This window comes from Eretmochelys imbricata, chromosome 24 (genome assembly GCF_965152235.1).
Source record: "Eretmochelys imbricata isolate rEreImb1 chromosome 24, rEreImb1.hap1, whole genome shotgun sequence".
NCBI lineage: Eukaryota > Metazoa > Chordata > Testudines > Cheloniidae > Eretmochelys > Eretmochelys imbricata.
This window is the reverse complement of record NC_135595.1, coordinates 7,925,865-7,938,018: the sequence shown is the minus strand read 5'-3', so window position 1 is coordinate 7,938,018 and position 12,154 is coordinate 7,925,865. Positions and strand designations below refer to the sequence as shown.

Sequence of the window (12,154 nt, the reverse complement as noted above, 5' to 3'; positions counted from 1 at the left end):
GTTGACCCTACTAGTTTATTTTTTAACTCTCCCAATCATGTGCTGTAGGGTCTGAGAAGGGAAGGAAAAACATCTGATTTTAGTCTTCCGGGGCTGGGGACTGAAAATCAGCCTGCAGCTGTAGTGAACATCCCTATTTTGATACAGTCACAGTAATAGTGAAACCAGAGGTCCTGGCATTTCCCTATTCACAGTCCCCTGTGATGCGCCTGGCAGGGCAAACCGAAGTTGTTGTTCTCAGCATGCAGTCAGAGCAGGAAGTGTCTTAGGGTTCACTCAGGAGCTAACCTTGGGAGGAGAATTTGGGGGAATTCTTGCTGCCTGCTGATCAGTTCAGGATTCCTGCCTAGAAATCTCCACTGGGCGAACTCCCATCTGGTATGTTTGGCTTTTTCTTTTTCCCCCTGTACTTTAAATCTCCTCTTCGTCATGTTTGGAACCATATGTTTGAGGAACTAAAATCAAGAAATGATGTTTTGTATTTTGCTTGTAGAGAGTTTGCATCTGCAGACACCGGCGTGTATCAGTCTTGTCTTTCTATCCCCATATAAAACTCTCTCTCTTCCAATAACCTCCTCTATCCAGTGATGAGCTACCAAAATCTTAACAACCGGTTCCCTATAAAAAGTTCTGATTTAAGGGATGTGCCCCAGTATGTATTTTTTGTACCAACAGGGTTACCATACGTCTGTATTTTCCCGGACGGCTATTTAAGAACCAAAAAGCCTGACCTGTCCGGGAAAATACGTGTGTGTATTAACCCTGCCTCAAGTTCTTTTTTACAAAGATGGGCCTGAACTAGAAACGAGCTCCGTTTCACATGTGTGTGTCCCCGCCACGCCCTGGGGGTGTGCTAGGGGGACCAGATGTCCCGATTTTATAGGGACAGTCCCAATTTTGGGGTCTTTTTCCTTATATAGGCTCCTTTTACCCCCCACTCCCATCCTGATTTTTCACACTTGCTGTCTGGTCACCCGAGGGTGTGCACATGTGTGGGTCTCAGCTGCTCCATGCCCCCCTCATTGAAGCAGGTGTGCAGGGTTACTGCCCTGGGAACTGCAGAGCACCAGTGGACGTGGGGCCAGCTGCAGACAGGGGCGTGGGGCAGGGCTAGCTGGAAGCAGGGGGTGCGGGGCTGGCTGCGGGCAGGGCAGGGGATGCGGAGCTGGCTGGAGACAGGAGGGTGTGGGGTTGGCTGGAGCCAAGGGGCTGGCTGGAGACAGGGCAGGAGCTGACTGGAGGTAGGGGCTGGCTGCAGGCAGGGCATGGGGGTGCAGGGCTGGCTGGAGACAGGGGCTGGCTGCGGGCAGGGCAGGGGGTACGCGAGGGGCTGGTGCGGGCAGGGGGTGCAGAGGTGGCTGGAGGCAGGCGCTGGTGCGGGCAGGGGGTGCAGGGGGTGCCTGGAGGCAGGGCAGGGGGTGCGGCAGAGGCTGGCTGCAGGCAGAGGGTGGCTGGAGGCAGGGGATGTGGGGGTGGCTGGAGGCAGGAGGTGCAGGGCGTGGCTGGAGGCAGGGGGTGCCCAGGCAGGGGGTGCGCAGGGCTGGAGGCAGGGGCTGGTGCGGGCAGGGGATGTGGGGGTGGCTGGAGGCAGGGCAGGGGGTACGCGAGGGGCTGGTGCGGGCAGGGGGTGCAGAGGTGGCTGGAGGCAGGGGCTGGTGCGGGCAGGGGGTGCAGGGGGTGCCTGGAGGCAGGGCAGGGGGCGCGGGGGTGGCTGGAGGCAGGGGGTGCAGGGGCTGGCTGGAGGCGGGGGCTGGCTGCAGGCAGAGGGTGGCTGGAGGCAGGGGATGTGGGGGTGGCTGGAGGCAGGAGGTGCAGGGCGTGGCTGGAGGCAGGGGGTGCCCAGACAGGGGGTGCAGAGGTGGCTGGAGGCAGGGGCTGGTGCGGGCAGGGGATGTGGGGGTGGCTGGAGGCAGGGCAGGGGGTGCGGGGGTGGCTGGAGGCAGGGGCTGGCTGGAGGCGGGGGCTGGCTGCAGGGCAGGGTGGTGGGCGCTCATGGGGAGAGCAGTAGGACGCAGCCCAGGCCCAGCAGAGCAGCCGGGGACCCACCAGGCAGCAGCGGGAGCCCCAGGGCCAGGGGTCGGGGGAACAGCACCAGGGCTTGTGCCCAGGGCCAGGTGGCAGACCACATGGCTCCCGCAGCGCAGCGCCCCCGGTGGCCGGAGGAGGTATTTCATCACTTCCCAGCCAGAGCCCATCAAAGCCTCAGCGCCCCCTTCAGGGAAGCGGGTTAACAACCGGTTCTAAAACTGCTTCAAAATTTAACAAACAGTTCGGGCGAACCGGCTCCAGCTCACCACTGCCTCTATCTATCCATTCAACACCCTTTCTCTCACTTGCCATACACCCTATCTATCTATTCTCATACACCCGCTCTGTCTCTCTGTCTTTCTAGCCCCGTACACCCCTCCATCTTCCTATTTAGGCTGGAGTGTTCAAAGGAACCTAGGGGAGTTAGGTGAGAGTTAATGGGATTTGGTTGCCTAACTCCCTTGAAAATTGCTTGGGCTCCTTTGAAAATCCAAGCCCTCTTCACCCAAATCTCTCTGGGCCAGATCCTCAGCTGGTGTAAATCAGCTTTGCTCCAGTGACCACAATGAAGCGACACCAGTTTACACCACCTAGGGATCAAACTCATTGACCTCAGTGAAGCTACATCAGTTCCCACCCCAGCTGGGAATGTCTCTGACTTTCGCTAGCTCTATCCCTCCCTCCCCGCTGTATCCCTTATACCAGGCTCTGATGCCCAGGTCCAGGTCCAAGATCCAGTTCAGGAGCTGTGGAAGTACCCGGGTGATATTATCCATTCACCTAGCTCTGTTTTCCTTTCAAGTCTGTTGTTGTCGTATGGGGTTCCAGGAAGCCCCTTCCTCTGCCCCCTCGCCCGCAAGAGGTACAAGTGTGAGAGCTGCTGCAGGGTCAGGGTTTGCTTCTTGACACTTTGCTCCTGGCAGAGAGAGTGGAGAAATCTCAGCAAGTCAGTGTTGGATCTTTTGCACCATCACTGAGTGGAGGAAATTGAGACACTTGACTTAACCATGCAGATATTGTCTTTCACCAGCGTGCTTTTTCTTTTCTTTTTTTTTTTTCCTAGCTGACCAGAATGAAGCAGTTGTTTTGTATCTTCCTGGCCTCTCTTGCTTCTGCTGCTACTGCACATCTACACTCAGACCCGACGCTGGACAACCACTGGGAGCTCTGGAAGAAAACCTATGGCAAGCAATACAGCCACAAGGTGGGGTCTGTGCAGCTGTGGGTTTGAAGTGGGAGAGGGGGATTTCCATCACCATCTCCCCTCCGGTCAGCAGGTATCCAGGACCTTGGCATGCCAGCCCTCTGGCAGCTCTCACTGAGATCGGTGCCTCCTGTTCCTCTTCTGGAGACTGTAAAGCTCTCTCTGCCTTCAGACGTGCATTCAGCTTTAATGAGCACTGGGCCCTGTATGTACCCTCCACCTTGCCTAAACCATCCCAGGGGGTTAGCTGATTTCTTAAAGCGTGTTTTGTTAGGGATATATTAGAGCCAGGTGACATATTTCACACACCTCTTTTTTCTTTCTTTCTTTTTTTTTTTTTGGTGGCAAAATGCGTATTCAGGTTGACAGAAACAATTGGGGAATTTGGCTAGATTTTGGCAGATTGTTTCTGTCAAATTAAAAAAAATAAAATGGGAAGGTGGGAAAAAGTGATTCATTTCAGCGTTTAATAAATGAACCGTTTTGACTTTTCCTTTTGGAAAGCCATTTTGTCTTGGAATTTCCCTCCGTTCTATTAACAATAACTAAATAAAAAGGTTTAAAAAGCCCCAAACTGAAACAAAACGTTTGACCGAAATCCAAAAATCTTCAACTGATTTTTAAAATGTTGTTTGGTTTGGCTGCCAAACCAAAAAGTCAGTGATTTGCACAGCTGTAAGCTGTATTGTGAATGTTTGATTCTTGATATTGTTTTGCCTCCTAACCGTATGTTCAGCTCTCTAATTACTTTGGCTTAGTTGAAGGCCCTGACTGCTTGGGGTCATTAGTGAATCCTACAGTACTTTCCTCCTAAATTACAAGGTATCATCACTGTCCTGGTGGCAATTACATTCTGCCTCCCTATAGTTCCCCCTGATGATTTAAGTGGATACAATGTGATTCTTCTCTTCTTGTCCCACCCTGTTGTGTAGTGTTGCTGTGTGCTGTTAAAAAACAGCTGCAGACCACTCCAGAACTGGCTGCATTTTGGGGCTGCGGTAGGACTCAATCTTGCCACGCTTAACTTGTTAAGACTCCCCTTGATTTCCTAGGAAGTTTTGCTTGAGTGAGTGTTGTAGGATCTGGGCAAGATTTTTGCAAAGCACTCAGGTTCCTGGGGGATCAAAAAGTGCTGTAGAACTATAACTCATTTATACTGCACATGGTTTCCTCTGGGCTACTGCATAATAACGTGGGGACTGTGCTTTGGTTCCAGAAAGAGGAAGGGGAACGGCGCGTGACCTGGGAAAAGAACCTCAAGCTCGTTATGCTGCATAACCTCGAGCACTCACTGGGGCTGCATTCCTATGAGCTGGGCATGAACCACCTGGCAGACATGGTAAGTTTAAAAAAAATATCACTTCAGACCAAGTGACCGGGCATCTGGAAATTATCTGTATTTCCCTGGGAGTGCTGTGGACAGAGAATGTAACTGAATCAGGGGCAGAATAAGCTGCAGCCAATCCAGGGTCAGTATGAGCAGTGCAGAGGTAGGCCCACAAACCACAGCACCCCTATGTGTCCTCCAGCAGCAACGTGCCCCCTTTACTGCTCCCGAGAGCTGTGCAAATCTTTGTCCTACATGCTCGTGTCAGGGGTGTGTGTGGGAAATCTGCCATCAATGGGGTAGTCCTGATTTTTTAAGTGCAGGTACTCCACCCCTTGTTAGCCCGCTGCTGGTGTGACCCCTCCCTTTCCCCCCCCCCCCCCCGAATGTTTCTGTATCAAATGGCATCCTCCAAGCAGTGTCACCTTGCACATAGAGTGCACGTGAGATCAAAACTGAGAGAATCCCATTCCTGCAGGTTCCTGTTTCTCTATGTTATTGTGTCTGCCACCCTCCCTTGCCCCCATGAGGAATGCCACATGTGGAATAACACACAGCCTGTCTGCTAGGCCATTGCGGGTTAAAGAAGTTGCTCCTTTAACTGAAATTGCAGGGGCTTGTGCTTCAGATCCCGTTACTGCCACCGCCAAGCATTCAGGACTCCGGAGTCAGGCCCCTAAAATCATGGGGGGGCTTAAAAATCCTGGAATTTGAAGAAAGGCTAAGTCTGGGGGCTCTTTTTATTTGCCTCTGGGTTTTGCGCTTTTAAGGGTTATGTTTTCCTGCAGGTCTCCACAGCTACACGAGAGATGGAAATTAAAAAAAAAAAAAAAAAAAAGGCTGAACTTCTTGTGCAGTCTCACAACTCCTTCCCCCCCCACATTGGTGCTTTAAGGAAAACACCAGATATACTGACACGCACAATAAAATCAAGAGACTTGGCAATGCTGATGCTCCTGGGTAGAGCTTTGTGAAGAAGAGATTTTTTTGGTTTGGTGGCTGAAAAATCAATCAATCAAAAGTTAGTTTCAGGTGGACCTGAAATAGCAATGGTGAAATGAAAAAAAGATGAAAACAATTGATTTAGGGTTGGACAACGCATTTTGTTTAGTTTTCTAGATTATTTTACTTTTTTTAGAAATAAATAAATAAAATGGCAGTAAAATTTGAACTGAAAAGTCATTTTGACGAGTTATGAATTTTTTCTCCCCGGCTGAAACAATTTTGCAAATTCAAGGTGAGTTCACGCATTGTTTCGGTCCACCCAAATATGCAGTTTTCAGCCAAAAAAAAATATTGTTTTTGTCTGAAAACTTTCCAACAGTGCTAGTCCTGGGTTCTCTCCCTAGCAATGTCCTGGGGGAGGATTAGCACATGAAGAATCACAGAATCCAGAGTTCCCAGCAAACAAAGCTACAGCATAGGCTATTGTGTCAGCCAGGCTGATCCCCAGCATTCAGTCCTGCTCATATTTTTCAGTGCATAAAGGAAAACACTGTGTCAATGAACATGAGTTGAACCTGAGCCGCAGAGTTTGTATCTGAATTCCCCAAGTGTTTGGGGCCAGCTGTACATCGAAGGGGACGTCAGTCTGAAGGGGTGTGTGTGTTCTTTTAACTAGACCAGCGAGGAAGTGGCTGCTTTGTTAACTGGAGTGAAAATTCCCCACCCACCTGACCGGAATTCCACCTACAGGCCGCGCCCTGGCAGCCAAGTGCCGGACTCCATGGACTGGAGGGACAAAGGATGTGTTACTGATGTGAAGAATCAGGTGGGAGGCTCAATCTGTTCCCTTGCTGACATGGGTGCCCATCACAGCAGTGGCTCAGTGCATCTCTCTGGCTTTTTCAGGGGCCCTGTGGCGCCTGCTGGGCTTTCAGTGCTGTCGGTGCCCTAGAAGCCCAGGTGAAACTGAAAACTGGAAACCTGGTGTCTCTCAGTGCACAGAACCTAGTCGACTGTACCAGTATGTATGGGAACTACGGCTGCAGCGGTGGATATATGACCCAGGCCTTCCAGTACATCATTGATAATGACGGCATTGATTCGGACGCTTCCTATCCGTACACAGCTCGGGTTGGTATCCAGGTTTGAGACAGACACAGAGAGTGCACACTAAGCCCGGGTTCTGACTCAGGTTTGATCCCAGGCTCCCCTTCCATCCATACACTAATCAGCCTGACTCAGGACAGCAAGCGCTCAGGCCCCAGGTCCTAGGACTGTGCTAGAGGGGAGGGTCAGCGTCCGCGTCCCGCTGACTTGCGTCCAAGCCTTGTCATTTTGCAGAGTGGGTGCAGCAAAAGCTGCAGAGCTGAGTCAGAAGGTCTGTGCAGGGCAGTATGGACACATTAGCACAGCTGTGAGACCTGGGCCCAGCAATTGTAAGCCCAGGTTTACAGTGCAGTGTGGATGCTGAAGAGTGGGCTTGGAAACACTGAGTCCGCAAGCCTGGGTCCCAGAGACCCAGGTTTATGAATGCCATGTAGACATCCCCCAAAAACTCAGAGACTCCCTAGTCCTTTTCGTAGTCTGTTGCTGGCATCTCTTCTGGCAAGTGTGTAGCATTCTGTTCTTTGTGGCCTGTTTTGCTGGGTCTTCCTGTGCTGTTTGTGTCAGCACAAAGAACAAGAGAAGAGGTCTGCAGGCAATCGTTAGAGCAGTAAAACTTGGCATCAGTATTCCTGACGTCTACTCCCAATGTTGGGTGGACAGTGGTGCCTAATGGCTAGAGCAGGGGGACTTGTGCTCAGGTCACTTGTAATCTTAGCTCTGTTTGTTGTAATCTTAGCTCTGTTTGTTCCTCTGACTTCTCTGTGAAACCCAGCTAATCCCACTTCCCCCTGTCCCAGAGGCATGGAGGCTCATAAATCCATCGGTGAAATGCGTGCTGCAAGTGTTCACTGCTGTCACTGAAAGCTGAATCCTCATATTTCTCCTTACCTGAGTGATGGGAAAGGAGAGAGATGAACACTGAGTGAATTAAAATTGGCTGAAAATGCTCTTTTCAGGGCACCAAAACTATTTGTGAATTTGACCTAAATTTGGCAAATATTTTCAGCCGAAAACCTCCCCTGATTTTTTTCCCCCCGGAAATGTCAAAAGGAACCATTCTGACAGCTCATTCGGAAATGAAATAACATTCGAGATGTTTCATTTGAGCCAAATCAAATTTTTTTCGATTTTTCGTTTCAGCAAAGAACCCTGAAAAAAATGCAATTTTGGTTTGAAACAAACCAATTGGTTTTTTTAGATTTTTGTTTTGTTTTGTTTTCTTTCATTTGTTTGTTTTTCCGGGTAAGTCACTGAACTGAAAAATGAATTAGTCCCTCAGCTCTGATCTCGATGCCCAGAAGCAGAGGGAATGCTCCAGAGGGAGCAGCAGTGGTCTAAGAAATGTGAGGAATTCAGACAACGGAGGGGAATACAAAGGAGATAAAAACAAATGTTGCGAGTGGGTCAGATGTTCATGCCAGAGACTGAAATGTCCCTGTTTCATCTGCTCTTTGCCACTGCCAGAACGGAACGTGTCACTATAACCCTGCCACGCGAGCCGCCACCTGCTCCAAGTTCGTTCAGCTCCCATATGCCGATGAAGCAGCCCTGAAGGATGCGGTAGCCGATATCGGACCTGTGTCCGTCGCCATAGATGCGAAACAGCCTTCGTTTTTCCTGTACAGATCAGGTACGTTCTCTAATCTAGAACACCTCGCGCCCGGTGCGGTACGTCGTTTGAAGCCGTGATGCCTTTGCTTTCTGTGGACTGTCTCTTTAAATGTAAAGCGGAATGTGGAGGAAGTTGCTATTTGTTCTGCAGCTTGTTACTGAGGAGACGCACACATTGTGCTCCTCCCATGAAGACCTGGCTTTTGTTTTCTTGTTATTTCCTGGAATCTTTTGATCTCTCTATAAATTACAGTCATTATCAAACAAAGGCCACAGGCAGCTGAATGCATGTTTTGCTGTATGTGAGTGACACCATCCTGTTACCCCTTGGTTCATAGGTGCTGACTTTTATTTTTCCCCAGGGGTGCTCCACCCCTTCCCCTGAGGCCTCACCCTCACTCCGCCTCTTCCCACTCCCAGCTCCCCTGAGGCTCCTGCCCTGCTTACCGCTCTCTGCCTTCCCCAAGCGCCTCTCCTAGCTGCCAAACAGCTGATCTGCGGTGCCTCCAAACAGCTGATCAGTCGCACCTTTGACAGTGCCGCCCATCATCTGTGGCTGCCTACATTACCCCAGGAGCCATCTCAACCCCAGAACTGGGCTGAAAGGCCATTTTAGAGCCGCCCTGGGCTGAGTTTGGTGCAGCACAAAATTGCAGCCACAATATCTGACAGTGCCTGGAATACAACCCAGTCAAAACTAATTAAAAAAAAGCACAGGTTAATGTAAGCCACACCCACTCAGTGGGGTGTTCTGTCCCCCTCTAGTGGTGGCTGGGCCACAGAAAGGTTGAGGAGCCTGCCAGCCTGGGTTAGAAGAGGCTGGGTTTTACAGAGCAAGCAGGAGAGGCTCATGCGTTAATTCAGAAGTCCCATGTTCGGTCCCCGCTGCCCACCCTGGCACACTGGCATTACAATAGCATGAGAGAAGGGTCCACACTGGGGTCCACACTTGGATGTTGCATAAGTTATGGCAAGCTCCCAAGCGCCACACAGAATTGCTGTAGACCCTAACCCTGGCTGGCATGCCCCCTATGCCGGAGCTTTTGGAAGGGCGCCTCCTAAGACAGCTTGTGGCTGTCTTGCTCGGTTCCTGTGCTGGGGGAATTCTGGATGTAGGGTTTTTAAGGGAACACTGTGAGGAGACCATAGTGAGAGGAAGATTCCCTCCCGGTGCTTATGGGAATTGGGATACTGAAATAACTCACGGGATGTGTGAGATAATGGAGCCTGTTTGTACAGGCCATGGAAATTAAACTTCCCAGTGGACAGAGCGCTGGACTGGGGCTTAGGAGAGCTGGGTTTGATTCCAAGGGCAAGTCACTGCCTGCACTGTGCCTCAGTTTCCCCATCTGTGCAATGGAGATAATGAGACTGAGCCGCTTTGTGATCTACTGATGAAAAGAGTGAGAGATTGTTATTATTACCCCCGTTACAGGTTAGAGGCATGTTGGCACCATTTGGGTGCTGTTGCTCACAACAATTTTACTGAGCAGAGAAGTCCTTGCTGGCTTTTTATTCTCCCTTGTGATTGCGCATTCTTTCCTTCCAGGAGTCTACGATGATCCACGTTGCACTGGTGATGTGAATCATGGGGTTCTAGTTATTGGCTATGGCACCCTGGATGGGAAGGACTTTTGGCTTGTGAAAAACAGGTAAAAGAAAATCCATCACTGAGCCGTATTTATCTATAGAATAACGTGCTCCTGGGATATGCGTGGGGTATAAGTGAGCTGTGTAGAGCTGTGCATGTATGTGTCTGTACTGATGTGAATTGGATGCCCTTTTTAAACAGCTTGAAACACATGAGAAAATGGGGGAGGGGAACCCTGCCTATAAAGAAAGGTGTTTTATTCTCTTAATGTTTAATTCTGTGCTTTTTCTCCTTCTAACAGCTGGGGTGAATATTTCGGTGACAAAGGGTACATTCGAATGTCCAGGAACAAAGGAAACCACTGTGGAATTGCCAGTTATGGTTCTTATCCACAAATATAGAGGGACGCTCTGCTTCAGAATGCACTCTGGAGATGTGGTCTGTTAAACTGCGAATCTTAGCCTTGCTGTAATCTAACTGCTGTGTTTGAGAACAATGTACGGGCTGTAGTGGCAAAATCCTCCCATCAGATCCATCTGACGGACCTGAGATAAGTAGCCAAAATGATGAATGATCGCGGTTGGTCTGGTCCAGAATTTGGGCACTTGTAGCTCACTCTTCCTATCCCGCAGGGGTGTTTTTAATTGATTAATGTCTCTACATTGCTTTGCGCATGTGAAGTGCTATTTCAGTGCTGAGTATTGTCACTGCCTCTGTCTCAAAACGTATTGGCTGAAGGCCACGTCGCACGGATAAAGCTACTCCACGTGGTGGAGTTGCCGAAGCCACGTCAGAGGTGGAGAGGCGAAGTAGCTGGATCAGCACATCCCTAGCCACATGTATGGATTTTCCCCAGTACAGGTCACAAAGCAATCATTAGCAACCTAGGAGATCAAGCAAACTGTGGACATTCCTTGGAGGAGGGAACATGTTTCCTATGGCCACACAAAATTGGGTTGGTATCTTGCAATGCTGCTCCCATAAGTCTTATGTGAAGACATTAGCACACCAGCCGTCAGAAACGACCTGAGATCGCCTTGTGCCGTGGAGAAGCCCAGCCATGGAACCAAGTGCTTCTGCTGTTATAAAATGTGACCTACAGAGTGAAGTCAGCCTTTGCCACCCACAGCGCTTGGACCAAGGACACGGTGCAGAGATGAAGGGCCTGATTCTCTCTGCCACTGCACAGCCATTTACCCCTGTGCAAAGTAGGTGTATAATGTTGCTGAATCAGAATAGCAGCAGTTTTCAGCCGAGGTATAAATGACTGCACGGGATGCACAGTAGCGGGGAGTCAGGCCCAAAGGCTGTAAATCTAGCTGCAGGTAGAGGGCTAGTGATTGAATGAGCAAGAAAGCAGGGAAAGGGTGAACCTGGAATCCACACCCCCAGCTGCAAGTTCCAGCACAGCACTGGGAAACACACATCTGCTGCCCTGTTCTACTCCACAGGCTGCGGGCCGGGGGCGCCCTGCTTCTGCATCTGACCTACTGTGCCCTACTTCGAGATATGATTTGCAGATACCTATTGACCGAATCCTTGTGGGATACGGTTTCAGTGTGACGTCACACATCTCCACAGCACCTGAAATGCATTCTCTTCTCTCCAATTCAGCACTGAGGTTGCTATGATGCTCCAGATCTAATCTCATCTGTAAGCAATGCATGTAAAATAAATTACATATCCTCTTCTGAAAGGAAAAAAATATATTCAATTGTCTGAGAAGTTTAGGCTCAGTCTGTTCAGCGGGGCCAGGTGTGGGATACTTAGCGAGCGACAGAAATGCAAAGCCACACCGATTACAGACGAAACAAACTCTCAGGCCCTGATGCTGCAAAATCTAATTCCCCACAAAGCCACAAAAAACCCCATCAATGGATGAATGTGAACAACTGAGCAACATCGCCTCATGGTGAAATTTCATGAGATTTTCAAGAACCACCAAAGCATTTCTTGCCCTGGGCTAAATTTTCAGTTGTACTTGGGTGGTTCCCTGAGGCTGTCTTGTGTCACTGCTTCCCCTCGTTTGCGGGGAGTGCCAGGTGAGTGACTGATGGATCTTGGGCAGCCCCTGTTGTTAGGCAGTGTCTGACTGTGTGCTGTTTGTTACCTGAACGTTTAGGATGAAATTCACCATGTGCAGAGGGCCAGCACAAGGTCTAGACGCCATTCTAGGGTGATCAGGTGCCCAGTTTTTGCCTGGAAAGTCCAGTTTTAAAAGGGACCAGATAGTGTCCAATCAGATTTACTGACTGGACATTCAACGTCTGGTTACTGCGGGCGAGGGAGGCGCTGGATCATCACCCGCACCAACCTCTACTCAGCCGGGGCCGCCTCCTAC

The 12,154-nt window shown here is 50.1% G+C and overlaps 1 protein-coding gene across 1 annotated transcript; it reads left to right on the top strand.

Moving 5' to 3' along the window:
* The first annotated feature begins 212 nt into the window (after positions 1-212).
* LOC144279681 (cathepsin S-like) lies at positions 213-11,550 on the top strand. The gene is made up of 8 exons (XM_077841275.1): positions 213-378; positions 3,092-3,232; positions 4,449-4,571; positions 6,181-6,330; positions 6,411-6,635; positions 8,076-8,241; positions 9,772-9,874; positions 10,115-11,550. The coding sequence occupies exons 2-8, from the start codon at positions 3,101-3,103 to the stop codon at positions 10,212-10,214; spliced, it is 999 nt and encodes a 332-aa protein (XP_077697401.1). The 5' UTR covers positions 213-378; positions 3,092-3,100; the 3' UTR covers positions 10,215-11,550.
* Positions 11,551-12,154: the final 604 nt, after the last annotated feature.

Excerpts from the sequence above, each read along its gene's own strand:
- LOC144279681 (XM_077841275.1), top strand. The coding sequence starts at position 3,101 with ATGAAGCAGTTGTTTTGTATCTTCCTGGCCTCTCTTGCTTCTGCTGCT. Across the intron at positions 3,233-4,448 it reads GCAAGCAATACAGCCACAAG|AAAGAGGAAGGGGAACGGCG; the intron begins GTGGGGTCTGTG and ends CTTTGGTTCCAG. Across the intron at positions 4,572-6,180 it reads TGAACCACCTGGCAGACATG|ACCAGCGAGGAAGTGGCTGC; the intron begins GTAAGTTTAAAA and ends TCTTTTAACTAG.